Genomic DNA, 26544 nt, shown 5'->3' with positions numbered 1-26544 from the left:
TTTGAACGGGGTGCATGAAACCGCGAGCACACGTGACTTGTGGCTGTTTTGTGCTGCGCATTAGACTGCTGGCAGTCTGGCGCTGATGAGAGGATCACGTACTGGGATAGCTGGGTGGCCTTCCAAAGTGAAGCGAGGAGCGTTAAGTAGCAGGAGCACGTTACAAAAAAGGGAGACAAAAAAGCTGCGTGTGTTTGCCCCTTTTATTTGTCTCGCTCTGCTGCTATTTCACGCTGCGCACTTCAGCCTAGCGTTGGTCTCGTCTAAGTTTTCTGGTTTACATCAGAAGTATATTCGCATTTCTGACACCTTTGTAAACGTGCATGTAAATGCATGGTTATACTTTTCGCCCATGCTAACGACGGGCAAACCTTAGGCAGTTAAGTCTCAGTATCTACATCGAAACTGGGCAGTGGTCTAAATTTTGTGTTTCGAATCCCAGGCGTCAGGGACACGGCAAAATTATATTTGCAGCACTTTCGTTTTTATCGAAACTATGCCTATATCGAACTCCTTGTGTTGGGCGTACGTACCGGTCGTTCGTTTACTGTTTTAATCACTTCAGAACAGCAAGATCGAGCTTGATCATTCCTTGCGGTCACAAAGAAATCAAGCGTAGGGAACGCGCCTTTAAACTGATGAGCCTGCGTTCCAACTGGTACAGCTGTTGCTATAAACGTAGCTCCGCATTGATCGGATCAATGCGATCAATGCGATCAATGCGATCAAGTCGATCAATGCGGAGCTACGTTTATAGCAACAGCTGTACCAGTTGGAACGCAGGCTCATCAGTTTAAAGGCGCGTTCCCTACGCTTGATTTCTTTGTGACCGCAAGGAATGATCAAGCTCGATCTTGCTGTTCTGAAGTGATTAAAACAGTAAACGAACGACCGGTACGCCCGACACAAGGAGTTCGATATAGGCAGTTTCGATAAAAACATTCCTACGTGGATGTGTTATTCCGTTTGCATTGCCCTCTTTTGCTAGCCTTTTTTTTATTTGCTCTGGCTGTTAAAAAATGCTATAACAAGGCAAGAGCGGTGGCTATAGTTGGGGCTTCGCAGTGGAGATGTCGCGCTGAACTGATAGACAAGACGGAGCATGCCCAGAACGGCACACAGACGAAGGGTATGGCACTTTTATTCAAACCCACATTGACAGGAACGAGTGGAACATGACGGAACGAAATAAATAAATCCGCACCCTAAAGGAACATTTTCAACCATCCACCTATAATCTGGCTAATGACCCCTATTCCATTTCGCTATCTTGGAGTGCTGCTGACAGTGCGCTGATCTATTCCGGCAGTCCTGATATTGAATGCTTCGATGATTTCTCTCTCGGTTTTTGTTTTCGCGTGACCTGTGACGGTGATGTCGTCCAGGTGAGGTTTGCGTCTTTCTCAGTTTTGTTTTTTTGTGTGACCTGGGATGGTGCGGACAGACGACGCGCTTCGTCTCTCTGCCGTTCTGCGCATGCTCCGTCTTGTCTGTATCAGTTCAGTTCTGTACCTCCACTGTTAAAGGGTCAGTCTACTGAATTTTATCGACCATATTTTCTTTGCGGCAACCGATAGCTCTTTACTCAAATTACCGTTTAGGCAGCTGTGGTGCCAAGGAGTGCGGTAGACCATTTTAAAATAGAATTTATTAATGTGGGAACATATCTGTATGAGATGGTAGTCTCATCTGGCAACCATCTGGATTTCCGCCGCGCGGCGACAAACATGGCGGCGCCCGTCGAAGCCGGACCTCTCGCTTCGGACTGAATTCTCGTTGTTGCTGCCTTTTTCAGTGCGTTCACTGGCCATAAATGGGGCGCCGGTCTTTCGCTTCGTCTCATCTCGCCTATAAGAAAACATATAAGAGATAAATTTGCTTTATTTTAATAATTAGAGTGACGATTCTGCCGCTCCTAGGCTTAAGTGGAGAGTCGGTTTGTTTACAGCAATGGTTCCCGTCCTGACGACCAGATGGCGCCACTATAGGCTAAGTTTATTTTTACGTCTCTGCTAGCATACGCTAAAACGCAACTAAAAGAGGGAATGTGCCTGCGTTTTGCGTACGTGTAACTATAAATATTCATGTGATTTACAGAAAAAGCGAGCGGTACGCCTTCTACAGTTTACTAGAACAAAACGTGCGTTTCTCTGACATTGGGGCATACAAATGGTACGTAGTATATTCACTTATGCTTCTACAAAAAAAGACTACCACTCTCTTGAACAAAATGAACGTTTGGGGTCGCCACCATGCTTTTTTACGCGACTTTTAACCCCGAAATAAAATATAAATTCCTGCCTAAACCGGGCGCAGACCCCTCGTTATTGATGTTATAGGATGCCAACTACCAGAATGTGCCATTATTTATACACTCATCTCGGTGAGTAGACTGACCCTTTAAGAAAATGGCGATTTGGAAGCCTGTTTCCAGGCAGCAGTTCGACTGCGTTTACTATGGCGGCACGAAGAATCCTGGAAGCAACGATTCTGACCACTGACCTGTGCTGTTTTATCGCTGTTTTATGTTACAGGCATGCGCTGTGCTTTCACGATGATGCCGGTCGATCTGCGCCTGGCATTTAGTTTCAGATCGTTGAAATTTGTCCATTTGCGATTTTTTTTTTTTTTTTTTACCTCGAGCTGTGAGGGAACTGTTGAAGATTATTTCGCGCAGAAAATGTTGCCGCTGCCCGGTGCTGATGGCGTCTTTTGATGACAACCACGAAAACCATACAGGTAGCACAGGCGCAAGCGAAATTAGGTGGACAAGACACGGCAGCGTTAATGGTTATTTGCTACTTTCTTTCTTAGTGCCTCTTTCTAATATTATACGCACTCATGAGCCAGTTGGCCGTGTGCAGCAGATGTTTGTCTTGTGCTGTTAGAAACGCCAAATCGGCAGATGTTTGAATGTGCGTTTGCAAGAACACAACGCAAATGTATGTAGTGTTGCTACACAAAGCCCATATTGCAAAAAAAAAAAAAAGACTTGACGCAAAGTCACGGAGAACACACCATTTTGTATCGTCACCGCAACGGCCTGACTAGGGAAGTCGTGGAAGCCTCCAAGATAGCACGGGCAGGATATAACTGCGTCAGTAGACCGTCTGTGGCATTATCTAGGAAAGAGCTAGATTTCGTGGCATAGACGGCACGTGGCAATTTTCACCTGTTATTTGTACGTTCTTGTTTGAAAGTTAGTGCTTGATCCTGTCGCCTGTTTCGACCCCGTCCTCTCCTCTTTCTGCGCCACGTTTTCCGTGTAGCGATAAATTACCAACTTGCCCAAACCTTTATATTCACTTTTGAAAATCACCTCAACACCGTTCGACTTAGACCGAAATCGAAACTACACGTAAAAAATGCAAACTCCACGTGGTGATCAATTATCAGTGTTTTAAGTATATATTTTTTCTTTCCCCTCCGTTGTCTTTTGAAGACTTGCGCTGCCGAAAACAGCCAGTGCTTCCTCAGGCTAGCTGGAACCGGGACGGGTTCAGCCTATGATTTGCGAGGGGCGCCTATGTTTTGTTACCCATCTAAAACAAAAATAATAAAAAAAACACTCTGTGGTGAGGGCGCTCGGCTGCAGCCCCATTTGATGCCCATTGATGAAGCGTTTTACCAGAGTGTTTTATCAAGGATGAGAGAGAGGATAAAGGAAAGGCGGGGGGAGGGGGGTTAGCAGGTTGGCTACCCTGCGCTGCACGAGTATGAAACCAAGCTTGATACCAGCTGTAGGGGCGCAAATGACTTGCAGGCATGAAAGTAGCCTTCACTTAACCTTTTAGCCTTCGCCCCGTAAAAAATAAAAACGATAATAAAGAATACTACGCGGTATCTTGCGCGCATACCTCACTGGCGGCCAATAAAAAAGTCGCGCCACTGTGTTGCAGGTCACCGAGCTCACACGGTGTACGTTGGGCTGCACGTGCCGGGCTACCGCCGGCGCGGCCACCGCAGGCACCACAGGCACCACCACAAGAATGGCCATGCCCGCAAGGACGAAGGCGGCGCCGCCGGCGACGGCAACCACCGATCAGGTGCGGTGCGGCGCGTCCTCTCTCCTTGACAACTCTTTCTCCAGGACCAGTGTCCCCTTACTGCTATCGTTATTAGCACCAGGTTTACTAGGTGTGAAATCTGCATTTGTATCGTGGTATAGTCAACCACTTTTTGCCCAGTTATTCCCTGATATTACCAGTCTATAGTTGTGGAACTGACTTGCAGTATATGTATTTTTTTTTCATGTGTTGTATGTATGCTGTTGCACTGCATGCACATTTGCTTCCTTTCCTCCGTGCTGTCCCCCGCCTAGTCCTTGTGCTGAAACTGTTGGGTTGCCTTTTCGTTCGGCTCTGTTCGGGAGGTTCCAAGCACGCATTATGGCAGTTGCGGTGTCAGCACTCATCTCCAGCTATTTATCTGGGAGCAGAAAGTTCAAGGAGCTCAAATTGGCCCAAGGAGAAGTTGGCAAAAGGGCAATTGAAGGGGACGCCTCCCAAATAGATTTGATGGGGTTGATTTCTTTCATCTTCCCTTCAGTCGTTGGTGCTGTGCAGAAGGAGAATGCTTTGACTCTTGAGACTTGCTTCACTGGGTTCAGAATGGCTTTTCAGCCTGCATGGAGCCTGTTGCTGCTCTATGCCAAACACTGAAACTGTCATCTTGTAATGTTCAGGGTGCAACAGTGTGAATGTTTCCAGCTTGCGGTGCAAGTGTGCTCTTGTTTGATGTAGACAGATAGAATTGCAGTAAGCACATCTCAACATTACATGCAATTACTGTATTTTCAAGACTTTACTTTATATATGGGCCTTACATGCTTAAAAGCTATAATTTTGCTCATCGTGGACTATCTATTGGTACAGACTATGCATGATTTAATTTTTTAAGATTGTTTGCCAGCGCCAAAAAAGCAGCATGGCTGTCGAAGTAAAAAAATTCGTGGCTTCACTGTGCCTGTGACATTTTACTGTGCTAAATCACCTAATGACATCAGCTTCCATCTCCAATTGGCTTCAGTACACAAGCAAATGTTGCTCGCTATCGCTGCTTTTCTCTGCTTGGATTTATGAGCATATGCACCAAATCTCGATGGATAACTCCAGGCGTGGTGGAGTAACACCTCATACTACAGCTGCTAAAGAAGGTATCCAGAAAGTTGCCGTCAGCAACTTTATGAAAGAGTGACTAAAAACTGCTGCAACGGAGCTGTCAGATTCTGAAGGAGATGAACTGACGAGCAATTTGTCGAATCTGACGTGCTTGGCTTATTTATCCTGACAGCCCCAGGGAAAGTGATTTTGATGGGCTTTAGAGCTGACTTTTATGGAGTCTACGAAATGCCCACAGTTATACTGCTTCAGCATAAAATTTTTGCTTGCGTATTGCGTACTGCTTGCTGACAATCTAGGAAACACCACAGCAAAAGCCAAAAGCTGTGGATGACATGGCAGCTGACACTGTGAATGGCTGCCCAGGGTTGTGATTTGGGTATATACTGCTTGTGAAGCCTTGCATGTGATGTGAATGCACACTCGATACGCAGTGACTCCCCCTGCTGAGCGGGTCCATTTTATCCTTGGTGAAGAGGAAGATGGCCTGCATGAAGCACACCCCCTCTTCAGTGAGATGGAGATTCTCTGTGCTGAAGGGGATGAGATGGAATGGAGAGAAGCGGCCAGGTCAGTGGTTCCTGCATGAGAGGCTAATCCCGCGGGTATTGCATGTGACATACTAGCTGTAGGAAGTGCTCAACGAGCCCACATTTACCCTCCTGCAGTCATCCTCAGTTAACATATACTAAGATTCGCTTCGGTTCACTCAGACCCAGACTCACTTAGCTCAGATGCACATAGACTCAAACTCGTGTAGTCTCATTTGAGCTCACCTGGATTCAGACCCACAGGGGCTCTCACAATATCAGGTGAACCCACACTGTCCGAGCTCCAGGTGAGTCATTAACCATGTTTCCTGTGCTGCCTATGGACAGTCCTACTGTACACAGATTTTCCGAGTTAAATAGGGATAGCTTAGTCACTTCGCGTACATCTCTGTAAATGCATTACTTAATTTCAAACACTTCATATGCTTGCCAAAGGGTGCGCAGGTTGTTTTAAAAAAGCTGTTGAGCACTGCCGTACACTTTCTTATTTTCTTTTTTCAAAGTAAACTACGGATTGGTTAACATTTGTTAAAGAGAGCAGCGTTGCAAAATTCTTTTAACTGAGCATTTCTTCATGCCATCATTTCAGGTGGATCAAGTTTGAAGAAGATGTGGAAGAGGGAGGAGATCGATGGTCCAAGCCTCATGTGTCCACCATCTCACTTCACTCGCTCATGGAGCTACGCAGCTTTATTCTCAACGGCACTGTCATGCTTGATATGGAGGCCAGCAGCTTGGAAAACATTGCTGGTGCGTCGTGTCACTCTCCTGTAGCTGTATGTGGCCCCTGGAATGGGTACATTATGATTTGAGAAGTACATAGGAAGGTGCTGGCATATATATCCCGGCTTTCTATGGGGTCGAAATGCAAAAATGCTCATGTGCTGTGTGATGTTGGTGGATGTTAAAAGGACCCCAGTGGTTTTTAGTTTTTAAGCAGTAGTCTGTGCAGCCTATCATTTCATTAATCCACGAGTGGATCCGTGCAGTCTTATAAACTTTGGCTGAGCTGCTTTATTAAATATGAGAAATTAAGCTTTCAAGACAGTTTTCTGGCACATTTTTTTTGTGCATATCAGCTCAGGTGGCCTTCTTTCCGTGTGCCATGCACTTAAAGTAAATGGTCTCATGCACATCATTTCATTACCTGCTTGTTATGGTGCCTTTCTTGTCGCTTACCTTGCAAGTGAAAAATGCTTTGCAGACCTTGTCCTGGAGAACATGGTGAACAGTGGTCAGCTGTCAGCTGGCGAGCAGCTGGAGCGCACCAAGGAGGTGCTTCTGCGCCGTCACCGACACCAGCACGAACGACATCGCACAGACAAAGGCTCACGGCTGCCCCTCATTCGATCTCTGGCCGACATTGGTCGCAACTCGTCCAAGAGCATGTTTGGAGCCCACAGTAAGCACCCTACTCACCTTCCCAAGGTTCTTCTGGCGGGGGGCTCCAGCCACCTTACGACATTGTTGCCACACTATCTATCTTAGTTTTATGTCTGTTCTTAACAAAATGGGATAGTTTGGGCGCACATGTTGTTAGAACCGTATTTTAGGAGATGGATCATTACTTGAATTGTTTTCTGAGTTATTCCTCAGTGCTCCTGGTGGATTCATTTGCTTCCCGGGGACTTTAGGACTCAAGTACTGTTGACTGAAAATGAGTCTTGCTTTAAAAATATTTTATTTCCTACAAATTTTTATGTGCGTCCTGCATTACGATTGTGCTGCAGGTTGTTTGCGTACTTGAATCTGAGGTTTTTTGAGAGTCAAAATCTGAATAATTCTTCTCATTGTCTGTTCATTTCATCATTTCAACTCGGAGTAAAAGTTTCTTGCGATTTCATTACTCTTTCTTCTTTTTAAACATCGCACATCCATCTTTAATTTTCGGCCACAGTGGTTTGGAACAACTCAACAATCAGATTGTTGTTGAAGTGCTGTTTTGTTCGATGTGCAGTGATTGCTACAGTGTATGATTTAAATGAATTGGGAGCATATCTGCATTGCGGCAATCCGCCTCTATCACAGGGCCGCTCTGCACATGCGCGCCTTTCCATCTCCAGCTCCACTGGTTGAAAAAAAAAAAAAACACCAGCTTATACCGCGCATGCACAGTTCATGTGAGCGACAGGTGCCAGTGACAGATGGCGCAAGCTGTCATGCACACACTTGCAGACACAGTTGGCACCTCGTGGAATTTTTCGTCCCTCCGTCTCCCACTTACGTTTGTTTCCAACCAGTTTTGCGCACTTCCCAGAGGGCTCCACATCTTGCGAAAAAGGCAGATTGTAGCCTTTGATGCTAGAAATATAACATGAATCAGCATAGATATGGAATTTTTTGTGCTGATTTCAGAACTGCGTTTTATTTTAACCTGGCTAGTATAGATGTTAAGTAATTATTATTAACACCCTCATAAAGTCATCCCCGAGGCATTAAAAGCTACGAAGAAACTTTTTATATCAGCATGTGATCAGAGTCCTGTTCTGTGGAATGAAGCTATCAGTTCTTTTTTTAAATGCCCAGTACTCTTATAAAAAAAAAAGTTAAACTCCAGCATGCATATCTACATGAAAACGTTTATTACAAAAATAACTTTAAAAAATAATGCAAAGATGCACAGAAAAATCGAGAGCTTCACTGCAGTCTTCAGCAGCTCAGGATTCATGTGCAAAAAAAAAGAATCATTCTACTTTCATTTGTTACGAAATGCTGAAGGGATGAGTGACAGCAATCACAGAAAAAGTGAGAGCTTAGAAAATCAACTTTACAGTTTATTCGCTCGTTTGCTTCATTTATCACCTTGTATGCTTTTGCTTTTGTCCACAGCAATGGATCATTGCAGCCAATGGAAGCTCTCATCTTCTGATCTCTGCTCTTCATAGTTATACTTCATAGTTAGTTACTTCATAGTTATGGTTATACTAAGGTGGTATACTAAGATGGTGGTGCTCTGTCACAGAACTGACGATGTGCTGGGGTCATCAAAGGCATGGTTCACTCACAATTTTCGGGGATGGCACTTAAAGAAAAAGTCATTTTATAACTTTGTACTGCATATTTCACTATAATTTTTTTGCTATGGGACAGATGAAGACCCAAGGGTTACGAAAGAAAACAAATTGAGAAATTGAATGTTTTGACCAAATGAGCCATTTTATTTGCTGCACCCCTTGATATGTTCTTTTTTTTTTTTTGATGCATAGAGCCCTATTCATTCTGCTGGGAACAGGCATTGGTAGAGAGCGCGTACTACCTGCCGCTCGTCTGAAACTACCTTAGACCCCACAAATAGGTCGGCTCCGCATATAGGTCAACCCCCAAGTTCGGAGGGTCGTTCTTCTGAAGGAAGGTCTACTTATAAACGGCAATATACAGTAATTTGAGTTCTACACTTACGTGCTCCCACTATGAATTTTAGCTTTGAAGCTGATATTCCTTTCTCAATTGCTCAGTGCCAGCACACAAATTAGGTGTATATGGCAAGCGTGGCATCTAAAATGAATGCAAATGGCAGTCATTGGAATACTGGAAGAGCGTATAGAGTGGCATGCAAATTCATACTGCCATTATGCCAACTCTGCTGTACCATTGCTTCTATACACAATGAAGTGATATGCAGTGTTGGTGGATTTCAGTGTAATTTTATGGCATTGAAATCTTCCTATAATGTAGATTGTTGCTTGCTGTCTGAAGAAATGACATTGAATGTTGCTTACAATAGTGGTAGGCACTTGATCAAGCATGTTCACTTGATTGGTGTTTAGCAGTAAAGGTAGAGCTACGTGTTTGTATCTTTATTTCAAAAATCTTTGCAAAACAATCCCTCTTTGATATCTTTTATACTTTAACTTTCTTTTTATTGTGGAAAAGTTTACAGATGACACCACAAAAAGCAACTGAAGCAAAGTAGAATAGCATTTTAATTTAAGCATTATGAGACTTGCTTTGTTGTTGTTGCATATATGCATATTGTGTTTCTGCGTCATCATTTGGGCCACAAGATGACAGCCCACGAAGTATATAAGTGCTTGCATTTATGCTCTTAATGGATAAGCTTCAGTGCTGGATTATGTATGAAGCTATGCTGCCTTGAGGATACGTCACAGGCCATTTGTCTCCTGGCAGTGATCTTTGTTTTCGTTGTTGTGGTGTTTACGTGTGTATTGCAGCGCATTTACCGCATCATCGTTGTTCTGCACTTGTTCTTTCCTCCTTCGGTTGGCGTTGAACACCAACACTGACACCCAGGCAACGGCGGCAAGGATTCTAGTCCGTCACTTAATCCTGATCCGTCATCAGTGGTGGTCTCGGCACCTGCTGGCACCCCAAACACTGAAGTGAATCCCGAGGGCTGGCATCCGGCGAGAATGCTAAGGGAACTCTTTTGTGGTAAAGGTGCCCAGCAAACGTGTAACCGCTCGCCCGTATCGATGTCTTCCTGTCTGTGGCTACGTTCCAGACCACCACCTTGCTGGAAAGCTCTAGATCTATTTGAAGTCTGCAACAGGTCATTTGTTGTCCTGGTACAGATTAAAAAAAAACCACTGTGACAAAGCACAGTACTATTACAGTGTTTTACAGCGGTAGCCGGTAATGGCACAAGCCCCCGAATTCGCAACTTTGGCACAGGTGTCTCACTGTGAGGTGGGCAGGAGAGAAGGAAGTAGAAAGTAGGAGAGGATGACGACAATAGCTGTTATACTGTGGTACGTGCCCAACGTTGCTTCCTTTTACTGACATTGCTCTCGTTGTACATATAGCACAGCATAAAGCTGCTGTTGCTTTGTTCTTATGTCATGCAGCAATGTGTAAACATATATAGATATTCTGCTCAATCAGATCTGTTACTTTAGGTGAAAAAAAAAAAAGAAAAACTCAAGGTTTGTTATAAAATTTAGGTAACTGTCGTCTTGCAAATCTTTTCTATTCGGTTCAACAAAGCACACTATCTCACTTCTTGATTTTTACAAAGGAGGGCCTAAAACTGATTCTAAAGCTTTTCAACAGTAGGCACACATGAAATCTGTCACATTTTCATCTACTGCATCCTTCACAAATTATGTAGATACTTCCTTTATTTTAGCTACTCTAGGCCCATTCTCCGTGCTGATTGTAGCTTTCGTGGACTTTTTGTTTGATTCTTCTCCTGTGGGAAAGAGGGGGATGGAAAGGCAAACGAACAGTCGAGAAGGCAGTCCTATGCTTGCAGCTCACAATGAGCTGCAGATGTTGCAGCAGAGAGCTATTCCAGGAGGGTGTCTACGGATCTGGAACTGTTCCATGTAACCAAGGCACCTCAGACACTGCGCTATCGCACTGGCAGCTAACCCAACACTCACCACACGCCTGATGACGTCACTGCGTAGTGGTGGTGGCCACGCCCTTCTCAGCTTCTCTCATCTTGCGCACTGCTGGCTCTGCTAACGCCACATGTTCAAGCTCCGTCGTTGACTGTCGGGCTCCGTTTCCTCGAATGCGACATTCAAAGTGTGTCATGTGATGTCTTATCTCCTATGTTGCCTTCATTAGATCTGGAATCACTTTGTCATATGACTGCTGTGACTTTTGCTATATGCACTCAACTCATTTTGCTATAGCAGGCTATATGCTGACTAGGGACTACGAAGGGTCTCGGATTTTAAAGAGGCACTGAGGAAAACTTTGATTTGGCATAAGTAATGATAGATTGCCATGTTCTAATGAAAAAAAGGGCAACTTTCACTGAGCTTTTGTAAGCCAGGAAAGTCCTGCAGAAATAAAATAAAGGTATTCTTTCCACTGCCTGTTTTCACAAGCAAATTATGTTATGTGATGACATCAGCAGCTTTTATTCGTAGATCTCTGATGCAAGGCTACACTGCCATTTATTTCATAACGGGGATCACGGAGTCTTTTTTTTAATGTTCTATTTTTAATTAAAATGCAACTTTCACAGCAGTAAGTAAGTCCCTTGCTGCTGAACATGTATCAGCATAGCCACAAAGAGCCAAACATTCGATTTTTACATAGGACAAACATCGGATATTTGCATTGTCATCGATGTCCCTTAAAATTTTTGTATGTGGTATACAAAGGTCAAAATATATAGAATTGCGCCAACCTCATATATACTCTTGACAGTGGCATCAGTAGCAGGTTGGGAGGATACCTTATGCTTTAGTATTTTTTCCCTCCTAATCTATCTAGCAGGTGTATACAGAAGGTAAATCCTTAGCTTTTGCCACACAGGAAAAAAAAAATTATTATGGAAGCTGGTTGGTTGTGCAGTGTACAGCTTCAGCCTTTGCATTTGTATTCTGCAGCTGAAAGCACCGTAAGCTTATTTTCTCCACGTTACAGGAGTGGTATATGCTTTCTGTGGAGTTTGGTGTTCACAGCACCAGTCATGTGATGCCACTTTGGGCTTGCGTCGCATTCGTGTGAACATGGCTTGTGTCTTGTGTGTATGTGACCAGGGGACTCCACTTCACATGAGCATTCAGATGCATTCTGTGCCCTTATTTGCTCCTTGGAACATTGACCTTTGCAGTCAAATGTAATGGTAAAAAGGACCTGTGGTATTCATTTTCAATACAGTCCACACATATATCTAAGCTACCGCCATTAATACAGTTGTTGTCTCAGATTGCACTGAATGTTAAAAAACTGCACGTAGTATTATGTACTTGCTTCTGGTTAGTTTACTGTCCTTCATGTCGCAAATAGGATGCTTTTCATTTCTGTATTGTGAGTGCAGTGAATATTTCATAAAACAATGAGGTGGGTAGCACGTCAGCCGCGATTTTTATGCAGACAGATTTTTCTACCAGTAATAACATAATTCTTTTTTTTCTGAATTTAAATCATAATGCACATCTTTAAAACACTAATTGTTACCACAGTTCCTTGGGTGCGTACTTGACAAATCCTGGCATTTTGATGTTAGCATATTCAATATTCAGTTTTTCATGTAGACCAAAATTCATCATTGTGTGCAGTAGAATGGCCGCAGTTATCAATAAGAAAAAACACAAATTTAGTGTGTTTCTCGTTAACTGAGTCGGTATATCACTTGTAGCGAAGTACAAATTTGCCATATTTGGCATGAAAGAACTAGAAGCACAACAAAATCAGACTGAAAATATGCGTGCACTTTGGCAGGCATCTGAAAAAGCAGACTGAGTGGGCAAGTCTACCCACTTCCCGTTATTTTTTGCGATGCTTTGGGCAGAGAACTGATAACACAATCCTGTGCTTTTGAACGAAGTTGGAGGTTGAGACACATAAAATGCATAACTTGGCTCGTACAATTTTTCATTTTTTTAGATAACTTTTGGCTGAGATTTTAGCCAATTAGTGGTGAGAGGCAAATAGGAGAGAGCGTGGCGGTAGTAGCCATCAAGTGAGACATCATTTCCAAGTGTTGTAGCTATCTGATGCTTGTGTGGGGTCCTCTTAAGTGGAGTCTTCTGTGTGTGATGTGGCATTGTGTGATTTGTTTCACTGTATTGCACAACTTTTGAGGGTACAAATACTGCATTCCAGGCTGTTCTTGCTTCTTTGGCATTTAGCACAAGAAGTGTTGAAACTTGGTGTGGCTCTGTTTTTTCTGTCGTACATCACTGGCACTGCACGACTGTTTCTTCTTTGTATTCAGTCCGTAATTTGTAATTATAGCCGCACAGAGCTGCACTTGCAATTTCTGTGATCAGCAACTGCCTGTACTATATGATCATGTTCCAAGAGAATTTAGTGTGGAATGAATGAAATGGTTGATATGTTTGTTTTTTTTTATATGCTGCTACATAACGCTTTGTGACAGCAGCTTGCTCTTGCTTTGAGTGGTGTATCTTATGCTTCCACTTAACAAAAGCACTGCCTCAATCTATGTGTTGCTCTAGTGAGTAAAGAAATGTAATGCTTGCAGTTAACAAATACAGTGCTCTCATTACAAGCATTGCTGTCGCTCATAATGGCGCAGAGTGTTTGTTGCACGTCCCTCTTTCTTTGCTGCTACACAATTGTGACCACTAGAAGAAGTGCTGAAATCATCCATGCAGTGTGTACTATTGCTAGCTAGCTGTACGCCGTTACAGTACATTAAGCATAATAAACCGTGTGTTCAGACAGCTAATGCCAAGAACAGCAGTTTTTTTAACAAGGCATTTCAGGATGTTAAAGGCATACTGGAGACAGATAATAGTTGTCCTGTATCAATAGATTGCATCTTTCTAGTGACAAACAGTCTACTGTCACGGAAAAAGGAGCTCTTATAAGATAGAGAAGGCCATAAAATAAAATACAGGTGTCACCGGCACCAGCCTTTCTCATGAGCTAACTGTGGTGATGTCGAGGCAGTTTTTGAATGCAGATCTGTGATGCTAAGCAACAGTGCCATTTACTTCCAAGTGGCAGCCACGGGGTCTTTTTGGTCTTGACAAAACAAATTTGAATTGAGTGGCAGGGGAAAAAAAATTTATATTTTTAAATTTAATTTCCTCAGCAATAAATATGTGTTTCACTGCCAAAAAAAGTATCAACACAGCCATATAGAGCTAGACAGTTGAATTTCACTTAGAGCAGTAATTAGACAGAATTGCCCTCAGTGTCTCTTTAGGTCTTCAGCTAAGTCTAGAGGGCAGTGTACACCAAAGGGAGGGTTGCCGTACGGTAAACATAAGCATTTTTTTCTCTCAACAGGTGGCTCTGGCAACAACACAGAGGGCATGACTCAGAGCCCCAGCTCCAATTCCCTCCACATTCACGCTCCGCACCCAGCACTGGCACATAGTGGCTCTACTCTCACAGATGCAGCTGCCAATGCCAGTTCTCCCGACCTTCAACACAGGGTTAGCATGAACAAAGCTTGTTCTTCATCAAATATTATTTGTTTAAGATAATGGTTTCTTGTTGGAATTCATTAACAATGTCGGTCAGTGTATTTTATGACTCAAATATTTTCAGCGTGCACCATGATGAAAACAGTGGATAGCAGCATAAAAACAAATAGATGCACAGATATAAGGAATAGACATCAAAGGCTCTGGATAACTAATCCATGAATTAGCATGTGTTCCATCTTCTTCTCTATATTTTTTTGCACTCATGTGAAGTGCTAAGTATTTTCTGAAATGATGGACCATCAACTAGCCCAACTCTCTGGATGCCCACATGGTATATCACTTGTGTTTGTGATCATTTGTTTCCTTCTCTGTATGCTAATCACATACTTTTAGGAATGCATGCTAAATGCTTTTTATTTTTTTGAGCATTGGCTCATATTAGCTCATTCCTCAGTTTCACGCCCCTGGCGTCAGCATCGTCGGTGGCGGCGTCCGCAGCACCACTTGCCTTGGTTGGCAGGTGTCGAAATGGAGAGAAGAAAATCCCTCTCCACAGAGGGATTTTCTTCTCCACTTGTAGAGGAGAGGAGGCAACAGGAAGTTTGGGAGGGAAGAGGGACAGAGAGCAGGAGGCGATGGGTGGCAGAGTATAGTAACAGGGATATCCCTGTCTACATTTTTATGAGAGAGGAGGAAGAGGGAGGAAGGTTGGGAGGCAATGATTGGCCTAGTGGTGTCCGCCATGGCTGCAGGAAGTGGTTGGTTGATTCGAACCCCACCGCCGTACAAGGATGGGTACAAGCATCCCCCAGGGCGCCTGGCTTCTTTCTTTGCTGTCACACCAGAGCTAACGCCCAAAAATTTGCGTTACGCTCGTAACCATCCTGTGATTTTTCTGACTGAACATAGCACTCACAGGCCAGACAGTTCATTGTATTCTTTTCTTGTTGCATCCATGAGGTCTGTTCTTGGTTAATGAGCATGTGCCAACTTCTAATGGCATAATTTAAATTGTTATAATATATAATACAATGGTGTAATATAAACAGTTGACCCTTGATGATTCAAACTCAAAGACAACTAAAAATTTCTTTGAATTATGCAAACTTGCAGTTAATGTGAGCCTATTTATACACCTGATGGTGATGGGACTGAAACGACAGTTTGAATTAAGTGAGGTTGAATCAACAAAAGTGCACTATATTTCTCTTGACATATTAAGGCGAAAGCCTTTAATGCCTCATCGTTGTCGACAGAAGGCTGTCAGCAGAGGTGTCACACTTTTTCTAGTTAGACCAGAAAAAAAATCTTTGTGCACGATGGGATTCGAACCACCATCCTTCCGTTCCTCAGCCGAGCATGCTAATGGCTATGCTACTTCCTGCCAACGCATATGTAGTTTTCCTTGTCTAGGACGCTGGAGAGTGTTTGCAGAAAGGTGTCGAATCAGACGGATGCCTCCTGAACACCCTCCAGCGTTTAAGATTCACAAACAATTGCGTACTTAATTAACATCTTAACCACACATCAGTGACACAAGCAGCAACACCGCACTGAAGGCTTTCACCTCACCGCACTTTAGGTCAACAAAGTGCCCTCCTGAATTTTTCTCAATTTGTAAACAAGCCACAAGCTCAAGGCTTTCAAATTTAAGCATATCTTTTGTTATTAATGGAGTCTCTTTCGCAAGTTACAAAAAAGGGATTTGCCTTCCTCTATGGGTTGATGCGTCCGATATCTCAAGTGCTGAAGTTGAGTCGCGGTCGTCTTCCTGTCGCTTGTGTGTGCAGCTGAACCAGGCCTTCATGAAGAAGATTCCACCAGGGTCCCAAGCATCCAACATCCTGGTAGGCGAGGTGGAATTCCTCGAGCGACCCATCGCAGCCTTTGTGCGCCTGGCGGCTGCGGTGCCCCTGGGCGACCTCACCGAGGTGCCTGTGCCCACCCGCTTCCTTTTTATCCTGCTCGGGCCACAGGGGAACATGGTGCGGTACCACGAAATTGGCCGCGCCATTGCCATCCTCATGTCCGACGAGGTGAGTAGCTCACTTTCGTTATCCTTCACACTGGCGAACATCATTCAAAAACACAGAGTTAGGACGTATAAGAGTGCAAACCCCAGTCCCTGGCACTGTCTTTTAGCATTACAGACACTTTGATATATTGGAGCAGCCAGCAGTCATTGAAACCAAAGAAAACAGGTAATTGTGATGTGGAAAGGAATGATTCACATCAGTCTTTAGGTTGAAAGTGAAAGAGACATCAACACACTACTATAGTAGGGACCAAACCCTCAAGCTTTGTACGTAACTGCCGCAAGCTAGTAAGGCGTCTTGTGGCTAGATAGACAGTCAACCCTGTGCACTCGTCACGTCTATTACGTTGCTCTATTTCACCATGAGGTGCTCAGCTGGTGTCTTTAAGGACATAAGACATCTTGAAGAGCTCGTGCAGCAAGGCACAGCACAGGAGTCGTTTGTACTTAGCAGCACCAGATGCTGCCGATGCGTGCACCACCATCAGTGCCTCTTTTTTTCTAAGTGACGTAACCTGGTCACTGGCTCAGGCTTAAACCAGTGGTGTTTTTCTGCTGCTTGGTATTTCATTTATTATGGTTATTTCCTTGTTAGTTCTTTTGGGCTAGCTGTGCTTGATGACTAGATAGGGTTTTACTGGATGGCACGGTATCATCACTTGTGTACGTTATTGGTGTAACAGTGTGCGTGGTGCCGGAATGGGCAGTCACTGCTCAAATCGTTTTTTTTCATCCGCCATTCTTGTGCCCTTACCACAGCTTTTTCTTGATACAATTAGAGAGGTTTTTTTTTTTGCTTCCATTTCTGCAGTGGACGCAGGAGTGCTAAATGTGCTGCCCCACTGTTGCAGGTCTTCCATGACGTCGCTTTCAAGGCAAAGAACAGAGACCACCTCTTGGCTGGAGTTGATGAGTTCCTGGATGCAGCCACTGTGCTGCCCCCAGGTGCCTGGGACCCTTCAATTCGTATTGAGCCCCCTCAGCATGTGCCATCACAGGTGGGTTGGGTTCATTTTTGGTTTAGACAAGCATGAGCTGTAGCCACTGCAGTTAGGGTCATGGGTCGGGGTCATCGAAGCCATTTTGGGCAGTGGATTATGTTTGCAGTGTCAAGACTGTTCTGTGGTAGGCTTTTGAATGTTTAGTATAAGGTTTGCTTTGCTGTACACTCCTTTTTTTTTCCCCAATTGCAATTTTCGATCTTGTTTGTTTAAAGCTTGCCATTTCGCCTAAAAAATTGGATCACAGGTTTTAGTATTTCGTTTTGGGGAAGAATGTGTGAGAAGCAGTGCAACCAAGCTGCAAGTACTTGGGGAATACAGGTGGTTGACTAGTGCTTCGTGTGTTCATAAGTTGTTTCCTTTTTGTGCTTGTGCTTGTTTGCACCGACTTCAGCACGATGCTTAAGAGTGTGTCTTTTCAACTGTTTAAGGGATAAAGGAAAAGCGGTTATAGCGTGTCTTGTGGTCTGGTAGCAAAAAGCAAGCGAGCTACATGCTTAAGACTTCTGCCATCAAGAAGGTGTGGTTTGGTTTATGGGGTTTTACGTCCCAAAGCGACTCAGGCTATGAGAGACGCCGTAGTGAAGGGCTCCGGAAATTTCGACCACCTGGGGTTCTTTAACGTGCACTGACATCGCACAGTACACGGGCCTCTAGAATTTCTCCTCCAAAGAAATTCTAGCCGCTGCGGCCGGGATCGAACCCGCGTCTTTTGGGTCAGCAGCCGAGCACCATAACCGCTGAGCCAACGCGGCGGCTGCCATCAAGAACCATCTGCTCTATATCACCTGTCATTGACTTAGTTCCTTTGCAATATTTATGACTTCTCAAACCTTCATTCCAAAAATTATTCGCTGAATATAAGCATATGGCAGTTTTGATATTTCTTGGTATGAAGGTCGACGTTTTCTAGGCATTTATTTTTCAGAAACTGGAAATTAGATCAAACAGCATGTTCTGTTGCATGCATTTTGTTTCTTTTACGGAGTGTTTATTTTGGAAGGGGTAACATGTTCCGAAACTAGATATACAGTGTGTGTCACACTTAGAGGGTACATGAAAAATGGATAAACTGCCTCTTGGCTCAAGAAAAGTAAGTCTCACCATGAGCCAAAAAAAAAGGCACAGAATGCTTGAAAGACGCCTGAAGGCACACTCCTGTTTCTTGATGAAATCAACCATTCTTTTCTCCGCATTAAGAGCTGGTTTAACCATTTGTTGTTCCCTCTAAGTATGACACATACTGTACATACCTGTACATTTCAGCATTGACCATGTGCAGGTAATCTATTCTTTTATTTGAGGTTTCAAGCCATTTGCAGTTTTGAGGGTTTATTAATAAGTTCATTGTGGTGGTCGAGTGAACAATGGAAATTGCACAACTGATGTTCTTGAGTTGTGTCTGGCGTAAATTTACAGCCATGTTTTTTTTTGCTGCGGGAGTGTGCGTTATATGTATATATATGTACTTCTGAAGAAGGATGGACAGCTGGGCGAGTCTGTAATAATTCATCATGGGGGGTAACAGCGCGAAGAAGACGAAGGACGAAGCAAGAAGATTACACAGACGAGCGCTCGTCTGGTTGGTTGGCCTCAAGTAAAATGGCACATACCCACTACGGGGGAGTGTCCAAGACACACTGTCCAAGACACAGGCGGTGAACTGTTGGAAAGATTAGCAGTTTTAGAGGAAAAGGAGTAGTAATAGGCTATAGGCTGTTACCCTTCATGATGAATATGTACTTCTCCTGGCTTCTTTTGTTTTTCACATGCATGGTGCCGAGTGGTTTACTCAGTTAACCTCTATTAATTTGATGTTGGTTCAATTAATTTGTCACAGCTCAGTTGTGTTAAAGATCCCTTGTGTTAAAAGTTGTTTTTTTGAAAGAGTACACATACATTTCTATGAAGGACAAGTGCGTTAATGTAATTGTGGAATGTCAAATATATTAGTTACTGGAAGTATAGAGCATTTGTGGTGGATAATATTGCCACACTGCTGGCACTCTGCCGGTGCCACCTGGTGGCCGAACCTTGGCTCCCAGCGTGTGGCCGAGCGTCGTCTTTGTTCTGCACGAGCTCGGCGGTTCGGCGATCCTTGTCCTAGGGAACGCTGTGCTTTCCGCTTTTCTGATGCGTTTGTCGGTGACAATATGCGAGTGCATTGGGCCCTCTATGTGCCCAATCTGTTTAATTTTTTCTCGATACATGTGTGTGTGTGGGCTTCTTGCTGCATGCAGGAGGGACGAAAGAAACAGGAGCCTTCAAAAGAACCAGCTTTCTCCCCAGAGGAGGAGGAGGAAAAAGAAAGAGAAGAGAGCGGTCTCAAAAGGACTGGAAGGTAAGGGGGCGCAATGGCTGTGGACCGGGGACCACAAAAACACTACTCTAACTGAGAGTGGGTGCTTTTCCCAGTTCCTTCTTCTTTAACCATAATCTTGTGCCATGATACTAGAATTGTTTATCTTCACATGTTAAGAAAGAAATGCATTTCACCACTCAGTTGAACTTTTAATTGATATGTTTTATTTGGTTGCTAATTAATGTTGTTAGCATCTGGGAAGAGCAGATTTCTTCATCTTTTTTTGTACTTGGTTATGTTTATTAAGCTGGTTTTTCGGTGCTCTTTTTCTTTCAGCGTCTAACAAAAAAGTAGGCTGCAAAAGTGTCATGTATATTTAATAGGGAAGAGTCAAATGTTTTAAATGTTATGTTGATAAGGTGGCCATTTTTTTTTTCTGTTTGTATTGTGCAGGCTGAGACCTGTGAGAAATAAAGGGGCAGTGATACTGAATTCTCATCTGTCATGTTTTTTAATGGATATGAGTACCTGCTGAATTTGTGTTAGCAATGTTAAACCTCTTCAGCTCTGGTTTCCAGCAAAAAATTATGTGGTCGTTTATTATGACTGTCATTGGACTTAATTCCAAAAGGCAAATAGTATGCTGCAATGTCACCAGGCACCCAAGCAAATATAACTGGGATCAAGCGAGGTCATAAACCTCAGGTGTGCCCTTAGTGTGCTTACTGCTGCGTTCCCAGGTTTGGGGAGAAGTCACCAGAAGTGGCTAATTTTCAGCTTCTGTGTAATTTTCAGCTTCTGTGTTGCCTAGAGAACATTGCAGAAGCTTGTGGTCTTCACTGAACCCTTTTTTTCGCCCTCCTTTTATCACCATGGTACAAAACTCTGCTCTTTTTGGTCAGTGTCCTAAAGTGTCTCTAAAACTGAGCTTTAATATGTTCAAGCTGTGTTCTGAACTAAATATGTGATAAGTATTATATGAAAGATGTGCACTCATGTGCAGGTATCGGGACACTTTAATATCAATATCAATGTGAAAAGTGCGACAACCTACAACACAACATAGCATGATAACACAAGTGCATATTTTGCCTTTTTTGTGTCGTGTCTTTTGTGTCGACTCTTTGTATTGATTAAATGCATCAGTTTTCTTAGCAGTTCATCATACAAAACAAAGGTTGAGGGCTTGAAATTTTGTGTCATTACTCAAAGAAGTTGCCATGTTTGAAAGTGCTGTCAAGTGTAACTAGCCATCAGAAATGGCTTTAAAGGGGCTGCGAAACACTGCCTGGGGAAATACCGGCTATACTTCAGGTGGGTTCTTTATGTTGCACAGATGCTGACTTAAAAAGAATTACAGGAATCGATGCACAGGAACGGGAGTTATTCAGTGAAGAAATTTCAAAATACAAGCAAACAAAACGCTGCCCTCAACTCGATTTTGGCGGGGCTTCCCACTCCTATTTCGCTCTCCCAATGACGGCACCTTGCGCAACCAATCAAAACAGCCAGCCAGAGCACGTCGCGGAAGTTTGTACTCCATGGTTGCCTGCTCTCTGTAACTCGTTCTTGCTGAGACTGGCAGCGTTGTTTCCATGCCAGAGCGCCCCTGGTGGTGTATTTTTATTTTACTTGCTTTGCAGGGCTTTTATCTCAGACAAACAAATTGTTTTTGTTGATCTAATATAAAACGCAGACATGTGACAGAATGTGTCTCTATTTATTCACGCAATTTGCAGTATATTTACTGTTTGTCCGGTCATCAAGCTCGCGCCAGGTGATGTCATATCCGCTGCTAAAAACCCACCACTGTGTGGCGACACCATCAGAGCCATCAAGTTGTTTTTGGGAGGACATTAAAATATTAAAAAAACGGAATGTATGCGGTATTACTGACGCTAACAGCACCATTATAACTCACTGGATTCAATCAACAGGCAAAACAGTTAACTAAGATTGTGTTTCTGGGCCCCTTTAAGAAACAAACATTAGAGCTTGTTCAAGTTGTTCATTGCAGTTTCTGCTTTTGATATTCTTTGCATACTTATAGTTTAGCTTTTGTTTGTGTGCAGGTTGTTTGGTGGCCTTATCAATGACATCAAACGCAAAGCACCGTGGTACCTGAGTGACTTCAAGGATGCCTTCGCACTTCAATCTATTGCTTCCGTGTTCTTCCTGTATTTTGCCTGTCTTACGCCCATCATCACCTTCGGAGGCCTCCTGGGCTCAGCAACAGAGCAAAGAATTGTGAGTATATGAGCTATTTTTGCTTTTATATCCTTTACATGCATCAGTGGGATTTAGTATGGCTCAGTGATTGCATAACTACTGATGTCCTGTTTTTCCTTAACCTATCCACTGTTCAGGCAGAACTTTAAGCTGGCTGCACGTGCACCATTTTTAATTTTCTTTTTACTGCTGTGAAAATGCTTTGTGGTTGTCCAGCTCAAATGAAGCAGGTTTTCTAGTTTTGTCTGATGCGCAACTGAAATCACATTGCTGTTTAATTATATTGTTAAACTATATCAAGTTACAAAGAAACAAAACTGAATTTTGATGCATCATTTTGTATAGTTTTTAAGGAACCAAACAGTTTACGAATGAACCTGTTTTATTCCACAATTTGTTCTATTTGTTGATAGAAAAATTTATTATTGCTGTGATTGTAATTCTTTCTAAATGGAAGTTTGTTTTGCTGCCTAACCTGAACCGCAAGAAAGTTTTCTTTTTTCCTTTTTCTTTTTTCAAGCTATGTGTGAAGTGCAGCAGCTGCCAAAAGAGAAAATGCAAAAAGCTTAGATTACAATATGATTTCACCATGCGATTTCAGGCAGCCATGGAGAGCTTGATGTCTGGGGCAGTCTGTGGCATCCTGTATGGTCTATTCAGCGGTCAGCCACTGACCATCTTGGGTAGCACTGGACCTGTGCTAGTATTTGAGACCATTCTTTACGACTTTTGCAAGTGAGTGTGAGCTTATTTTTCACAGAATTTACCACTTGATGATAAAACTGCTACGAATTCAGGCATCAAATTATGCAGCCAAACCCGCATATATCAAACTCGCAAAGAAACGCTTACGAGTTCGATATAATGTGCAATTCGATATAAAAGTAGCAGTAAATTTAACAACACACAAACTTATTGAGATAGTCGTGATATTGCTTCTTCATCTTCAATGCCTCAGAGAGAACACATTTTTCAATGTTGTCGATAGACTCCGAACGGCTGAGACAGCAGCCTTCTGTCGACCCACAATAGCGATGAATCATGTTGCGCGCACGAAGCACGTTGAAGCACATGGGTGCACATTCTTTCAAGTCCTCGTCACAATTCGCATCAACTGCATGTGCCGCAGCCGTTCTTCTCCAAGTGAAATTCGTGAATCAAGCGCGACAGCTCAAGCATGAGGAACGTAGAGATGGGTGCCCCTTTCTGACGCCTGACGTGGGGTGGCGCTGGGCGCTGAGCAGCTGGGTGCGTACGCCTAGTAAAGTGTTCGTGGAGTCATCACTTAAAAGCATGTAATGGCCCTGTGTGTTCAAAAAATACATGATTTTGAAAATGCCTGTTGTGCTGTTCAACTTTTTTTCTGTGCCAGAGGTACTTTAAATAGTTTCTTCGAAACTATTTCAGATTCGCTTCAAGCCAAAAAAGCCACCATTTGCAAATGCCTAACTATTTCGCTATGGAATATAAGAATGTTTTTGCGTGCAGTATAAAGCTACCCAATAATGAATTTTTTGTGCTTTGAGGTACGACGCAAGAGTGTTGTGTTCTGATTTATAGTTCAGCGGAAAGAATTTGCCAAATTCCAGCACAACTCTAACCTGTATCTGCCTGACTCTAATGCATTCAGAATATCAAACCAGAACTGTTTTTGCAGCCAAGAAAGGAGCTGTCCTTGTGGACAAGTCTGGAAAAGACATTTTAACACTGAGCAACTTAGTATTGTGACTAACGTTAGTTGAATTTGTTACCTTTATAAAATGGTTGTGGTTATTCGTGTGCAGATTATGTGCTTTCGTTCTAACGTCCATCTACTCTGTTGAATGCTTAAGTCATTTCTTTCAGCTGCAGTGTGTAAAATGAGCATGTTGTGCTGGCACAAGGTTTTGAATACTCTGTGGTGAAAATTGTCGGGCCTTTTGGCCAAATGAAGCACCTTAAATTTGGACTGCTTGGATGCTTTCAGAGACCATGACCTGGACTATCTTTCGCTACGGCTATGGATTGGCTTATGGACGGCACTTATCCTCATTGTGCTTGTGGCCTTTGATGCCAGTGCGCTCGTCTGCTACATTACTCGCTTCACGGAAGAAAATTTCGCTACACTCATTTCGCTCATCTTTATCTACAAAGCCATTGAAAATGTAAGTTGTCATGCAGTACAAACCGATTGATTTAAATTATTCAAACTTCTTATGAAATTGTAGTGTACTCATGCTAGTCTGTCATGCCAGTCACTGCCATAATTGATGATAATTAGGTGCACGCTGTTTATTTGAAGCTGGCAGCAATTACATTGAACAGCAAAACCAGGTACATTTGAAGAATCGTCACAGGGCTTCAAGTTGATGTCTGGTGTGCTTTATTGTGAGATATGCTCACAAAAACCAATAAGTAACATTTGCAAAGGATTAAAGTGGGGCATTTTGTCACAACATCTGCACCACTAAACATGTAACTGAAGTTTTTTGGATGAGTGGAAAAAGGTTAAGCCACTGCATAAATTTTTTGGCAGGAAAAGCTCTTTTTTTATTGCTTTTCCTTTTTCTTTAAGATAAAGTGCGCAAATGAAGAATTGGCTTTTGTATATTATATTCCTTGTTTGATTGACGTTATGGCTGTAACATATAGTGCAACCTCCCATATTTGAATGTTCTAGTTTTGTTGTAATGTCAAGTTTTGTTGCATGACACCTTTAGCTTAGCAGTGAGCTAAGGTAAAAGCCCATTAATATTCTTAGTGATAAATTGCAGGGTTCTCTTGCATATACATTTCAGTCTACCTGTTACAAAAGGCAGGTTGTGCATATTTTTTCGATAAGTTTCTTTTTATGAGATCAGTAATGAAATGCTTGCATGTCAGTTGCCTCCATATGGCACACTGCTGAGTGTGCTGTATTAAATTTTCACTTTTACTCATATTTTAAATTGAATTTCTTTCCCTGTACTTCACTGATGTTTTGTGAATAACCTTCACGTTCACATAAAATTAAACTAAATGCACTGCACTATACTTTTTAGCAAACTTCTTTTCTGTCAGAGAGGCACAGTAGGCATAAGCATGAGTGTATCAGTGGTACTCCTATATATCAGCCCAAGAAAATGTTGCCCATTCTACACCAGGTATTGAGTGAGATAGGTTAGTGTGTTGTTTTTCTTCTCTCTCCGTACTTGACACATCCTGCACTCCGCATACCCCTCTGAGCATTCTCATTTCAGTTACTTCCATTTATTTATTTATTTATTTATTTATTTATTTATACAAATACCTCACAGGTTCCACACTTGGAACATTGTGTGAGGGGAGGGGTTACAATATTTAGCAGACAAAAGATGGTACAAAGTGGAAAGAACAAAAGTAAACAATATTAAATACATTGGACTGCAAACAATTATTATACCGTACTTGAAAAAAAAAACGTAATATATTGACACAGAGGAAAAACAGCAAACAAATAGTGGCACTGCATGGATTTGACAACACATACGAACACAATTTATATACAATATCATGGATGCATGAAGGTGGTCAATTCGTTTTTGAAGATTAATGGGTCACGTATGGTAGCAATGCAATCCGGAAGGCCATTCCAACACTTGATAGCACGTGGCAAAGCAGAAGAATTAAACGCGAGTGTTCGGCCGAATAGACGTTGGAAGCTAAGGTTATTATGTAGGCGACGTGAAGTGCGCATTGGGCGTGTAAGTGGCAGTGTGGACGCGTGACGACTGTATATTAGTTTCTGTAGTAAGCAAAGAAGTGCGATATCCCTACGTGTCTGTAAACTTGTTAGCGATAAAGATAACTTGATGCTTGTTACGCTTGAATGACGGTTGTAGTCGTGAGAAATAATTCTGAAGTTATACGTAAATGGCATGGTGAGCCTCATGTTGTTCTTTTTCTCTGTACCTGCAAATCAGAATGTGCTTTGCTTTGGCTGCATTTCATGCACAGGTGCTGAAGATAGGCCACAAGTACCCGATGTACCTAGATCACGATCTACGAATTGACTGCTACTGTGAGCCACCAAATGGGACGGATCTGCTCAACACCACTGTCAACTGGACCATGCTGAGCAAGCACGCGTGCAAGGAGGCCGGGGGCACCCTGCACGGCTTTGGCTGCCAGTTCTACGCAGACGTGTTCCTTTTCTCGGTGCTTTTGTTCATCGCCACTTTCACACTGGCCGTCTTCCTGAAGGACTTCAAAACCACCAGCTACTTTCCCACCTCGGTGAGACGTTGCTGCACCTCAGTGGAGCTGTGTTTTCTAATTCACTAGCACCAGTTGCTTTTGTTTTGTGTATTGATATCAGCCGGGTCCACCTTCCGCCTGAAGGGAATTTGTTGTAAAAACGTAGCTGCAGCAATACCTCACTGTTTTCTACAACATGCTGACCTTTCAAATGGAACGTTGTCCTGTTTTCCCAATGTAGTTGTGGTATTATCCTCAGCACATTCCAAGATATTGTGCTTTTCTTG

At 43.0% G+C, this 26544-nt stretch overlaps 1 protein-coding gene across 10 annotated transcripts in view; it reads left to right on the top strand.

Moving 5' to 3' along the window:
• Ndae1 (Na[+]-driven anion exchanger 1) overlaps positions 1-26544 on the top strand; it is a 207260-nt gene that overhangs the window by 156217 nt on the left and 24499 nt on the right. For 9 of the 10 annotated variants that reach the window (XM_089543780.1, XM_089543777.1, XM_089543779.1 and 6 more), the window contains exons 3-15: positions 3900-4046; positions 5555-5690; positions 6261-6421; positions 6876-7073; positions 9923-10063; positions 14354-14502; positions 16287-16532; positions 17383-17529; positions 19773-19873; positions 21907-22081; positions 22665-22798; positions 24030-24207; positions 26018-26296. In XM_089543780.1, coding sequence (XP_089399906.1) covers positions 3900-4046; positions 5555-5690; positions 6261-6421; positions 6876-7073; positions 9923-10063; positions 14354-14502; positions 16287-16532; positions 17383-17529; positions 19773-19873; positions 21907-22081; positions 22665-22798; positions 24030-24207; positions 26018-26296 — 2192 coding nt within the window. The remainder of the gene's footprint in view (positions 1-3899; positions 4047-5554; positions 5691-6260; positions 6422-6875; positions 7074-9922; positions 10064-14353; positions 14503-16286; positions 16533-17382; positions 17530-19772; positions 19874-21906; positions 22082-22664; positions 22799-24029; positions 24208-26017; positions 26297-26544) is intronic. The other variant, XM_089543782.1, reaches the window with a different exon arrangement.

The sequence above is a fragment of the Amblyomma mixtum genome, chromosome 5 (assembly GCF_055824585.1).
Source record: "Amblyomma mixtum isolate Tamu chromosome 5, ASM5582458v1, whole genome shotgun sequence".
NCBI classification, from domain to species: Eukaryota; Metazoa; Arthropoda; class Arachnida; order Ixodida; family Ixodidae; genus Amblyomma; species Amblyomma mixtum.
The sequence above is the reverse complement of the archived record's forward strand: the minus strand, read 5'-3'. Positions and strand labels throughout refer to the sequence as shown.